Source organism: Sinocyclocheilus anshuiensis, unplaced genomic scaffold, assembly GCF_001515605.1.
Source record: "Sinocyclocheilus anshuiensis isolate Anshui unplaced genomic scaffold, SAMN03320099.WGS_v1.1 scaffold737, whole genome shotgun sequence".
Lineage (NCBI taxonomy): Eukaryota > Metazoa > Chordata > Actinopteri > Cypriniformes > Cyprinidae > Sinocyclocheilus > Sinocyclocheilus anshuiensis.
The window spans coordinates 632,143-636,059 of record NW_015540908.1 but is presented as its reverse complement, the minus strand read 5'-3'; the positions used below and the strand labels follow the sequence as shown (position 1 = coordinate 636,059).

The 3,917-nt window shown below is 34.6% G+C and overlaps 1 protein-coding gene across 1 annotated transcript in view; it reads right to left on the bottom strand.

The window, feature by feature from the left end:
- Positions 1-3,774, bottom strand: part of LOC107689174 (cytohesin-2-like) — a 20,219-nt gene extending 16,445 nt beyond the window's left edge. The window contains exon 1 of the mRNA XM_016487096.1: positions 3,357-3,774. Within this exon, the coding sequence (XP_016342582.1) occupies positions 3,357-3,423 (67 nt within the window). The 5' untranslated portion in view covers positions 3,424-3,774. The remainder of the gene's footprint in view (positions 1-3,356) is intronic.
- Positions 3,775-3,917: the final 143 nt, after the last annotated feature.

Below are 3,917 nucleotides of genomic sequence, written 5' to 3'. Positions count from 1 at the left end.
ATTTGAGGCTTAATACTATAGAAAAGCAGTAAGAGTTTTTCAGTTTTGTTTATTTTCATATAAAAATATGGCATGCAGTTGCTTCAAACAAAGGTGTAAACATCATTAATTCAATCGTAAATTAATAATCGCAATTACAATTTCAAAGGAATAATCGACAATTATGATTTTTGTCATAATCGCTGCGAGCAGCCCTAAGTAGTAGTAGTAGTATATTTTTATTTAATGCCATGTCAGCATCTTAGGCTATTTTCATGGCAAAATAGAAGAACAATAACAATACAATAAAAACCAGCAAACAAACAAACACAAGATATATTACACAAGATTTTTTTTACATTAACATGATAAAAATTCTAAAACTTTTTCTAGCAAAATTATACTAAACTCTTTACGTGAGTTCACTTCATAAAAGAGTTTTCTACATACATTAAAAGCTGGTCAGTCCAATAAAATATGTTTTTACAGAAAGGGGAATCTTGCAGAACATGCATTGAGTACGGTCTTCACCTTTCAGCAAAAATGCACGAGTCAGTCTTGTATGACCAACGCGACATCTGCTAAATACCACTGTATCGAATCTAGTTTTAAAAGAGATTTCCGGATGTATTTTATGTGATTTATTATTTGTATAAAAAGGTACAAAATAAGCAATATTTTATTCTAAAACAGCAGTTGCAAAATGTTTAAAGGCAATGATACAAAGAAAAAAATGTGCCAATTCAAATGACGTCAGTTTTGTCATTTCATCTGTCATTTGAACCTATTTTTGTTTCATCTGCAAATCCTAATTTTGCACAAATACCGAAAATATATTTTTTCTTTCTTTTCTTTTAGTTTAAAATAACAGTAAAAATAACCATCCAAAAATCCCTTATTCCAAACTCCCTTACCCCACTTCAAGTGTTTTCATTCCAAAAGATTCAAAATAAAAAACATTTTATTCTAAAACAGCAGTAAACAATTATGAAAATAGGTTAACAATTACAAAACAAAATCTGCCAATTCAGATGGTAGATGTTTTGTCATTTCATCTGTCATCTTTTGTTTCATCTGCAAATTCTAAATTTGTACAGATACTTTAAAAATCTTCTTTTTTGAAGAAGAATAAAGTTGAATAAATAATAATAATAATACGAGAATATCTCGGTCTCTGAGAATGTGTGGGAGCTGTATGAACAAAACCTGATGATCACGTTCACCAGCATCATCTGAGACGATCCAAAGAGCATCTTGAGCTTCAACAGAAGAACATCTCAGAAACAGAAACTCACAGATCAATTACACTTATGTACTTCCATCCGATTATTCACACGGAAATAGAAATTATGGGTTCAACACAATGTTTCTTTGTTATTTAAACCCCAGGTTTTTAAAGGGGCCCCTGTGGGCTTTTATAAGTCACTATACGTACACTCTAAAAAATGCTGGGTTAAATACAACCCAGTGCTGGGTAAATAGGGACAAACCGAGCAATTGGGTTGTTTTGACCCAGCGGTTGGGTTACTACTCCGAAGGTTGGGTTAAACATTTAACCCAACCGCTGGGTCAAAACAACCCAATTGCTGGGTTTGTCCCTATTTACAACTCTTTACGTGAGTTCACTTCATAAAAGAGTTTTCTACATACATTAAAAGCTGGTCAGTCCAATAAAATATGTTTTTACAGAAAGGGGAATCTTGCAGAACATGCATTGAGTACGGTCTTCACCTTTCAGCAAAAATGCACGAGTCAGTCTTGTATGACCAACGCGACATCTGCTAAATACCACTGTATCGAATCTAGTTTTAAAAGAGATTTCCGGATGTATTTTATGTGATTTATTATTTGTATAAAAAGGTACAAAATAAGCAATATTTTATTCTAAAACAGCAGTTGCAAAATGTTTAAAGGCAATGATACAAAGAAAAAAATGTGCCAATTCAAATGACGTCAGTTTTGTCATTTCATCTGTCATTTGAACCTATTTTTGTTTCATCTGCAAATCCTAATTTTGCACAAATACCGAAAATATATTTTTTCTTTCTTTTCTTTTAGTTTAAAATAACAGTAAAAATAACCATCCAAAAATCCCTTATTCCAAACTCCCTTACCCCACTTCAAGTGTTTTCATTCCAAAAGATTCAAAATAAAAAACATTTTATTCTAAAACAGCAGTAAACAATTATGAAAATAGGTTAACAATTACAAAACAAAATCTGCCAATTCAGATGGTAGATGTTTTGTCATTTCATCTGTCATCTTTTGTTTCATCTGCAAATTCTAAATTTGTACAGATACTTTAAAAATCTTCTTTTTTGAAGAAGAATAAAGTTGAATAAATAATAATAATAATACGAGAATATCTCGGTCTCTGAGAATGTGTGGGAGCTGTATGAACAAAACCTGATGATCACGTTCACCAGCATCATCTGAGACGATCCAAAGAGCATCTTGAGCTTCAACAGAAGAACATCTCAGAAACAGAAACTCACAGATCAATTACACTTATGTACTTCCATCCGATTATTCACACGGAAATAGAAATTATGGGTTCAACACAATGTTTCTTTGTTATTTAAACCCCAGGTTTTTAAAGGGGCCCCTGTGGGCTTTTATAAGTCACTATACGTACACTCTAAAAAATGCTGGGTTAAATACAACCCAGTGCTGGGTAAATAGGGACAAACCGAGCAATTGGGTTGTTTTGACCCAGCGGTTGGGTTACTACTCCGAAGGTTGGGTTAAACATTTAACCCAACCGCTGGGTCAAAACAACCCAATTGCTCGGTTTGTCCCTATTTACCCAGCACTGGGTTGTATTTAACCCAGCATTTTTTAGAGTGTAGGCCTCCATCCTATCTTCAAGATCTTCCAGTAAGGTATGAAGTGTGCAGGCTGATGATGATGATGACAGATGACAAGCACAATTGAGTTTAGAATTCACTAAAAATTAAGTTATGACAAGATAAGGCTGAATCTGTATAAGGTTCCAAAAAAAGATACTGAAACATCCAAGAATGACACATATGTGACGAACAGCTGAAAAGTATCACATAAGGCCTCTAAGAAACTATGCAACACAAATGTTGGCATTAATTTATTCAGCCTCTGATAAAACCAAATAGACACATTACAGATGTAAACAACTGAAGGAGGCCAAACATGAATGAATCACAATGACTGCTGATGAGAGGCTGAATTATGTACTGCAGCTGCAGAAACCATAGATGTGACAACAAACAGCTGTCATTAGCGCTTGAACCTTTAAAATAACCAAAGCATCCTTCTACATTCCGCCTTTCCAGAGCTCGTGTGAATAAGGAGAGAGTCAGTCGTGATGCGGCACTAAACATCGCTCAACCAGCTTTACTTACTGTAGTCCAGATCATCCATTTTGGGGGCTTTGCTTTTAGGCATATATGTGACGGAATCGAATGTCATTCAATAACCGAGAGATAAGGATATATAAAAATATACCCCACAAACGAAAAGGAAATAAATAAATAACTAGGCGGAGGACCGAAAGGACTCAGACAAAGGAGGAGTCGAGAGCGGAAGTTGCGCCTCAGCCAGTAAAACTCACGTTCCGGAACGGCGGCCATCTTGGTGAGGGCTTCGATCTTCTGTTTAGTTCGGGGCAGTTTTTAAATATTATGTAATAATGTGATTTCTTATATAGGCTACTAGTACTTACTCAGTACGCAGTATAGCGGAGAATTTATAGTTTTCCCTTTAACGTTTGTAACTCAGTGATGATGCTGTTACAACCAGCTAAGAGTAGGGGTGTGCGATATTGACAAAAAATTATATCTCGATATTTTATGGGATTTTATCGATAACGATAATTAGATGATATTTTGCTGAGTGTGTTATTGTGCTGGTACCTTAAGGACTGCCGAAGACAGCTGACTCATAATGTTTTTAATATTCTTCAT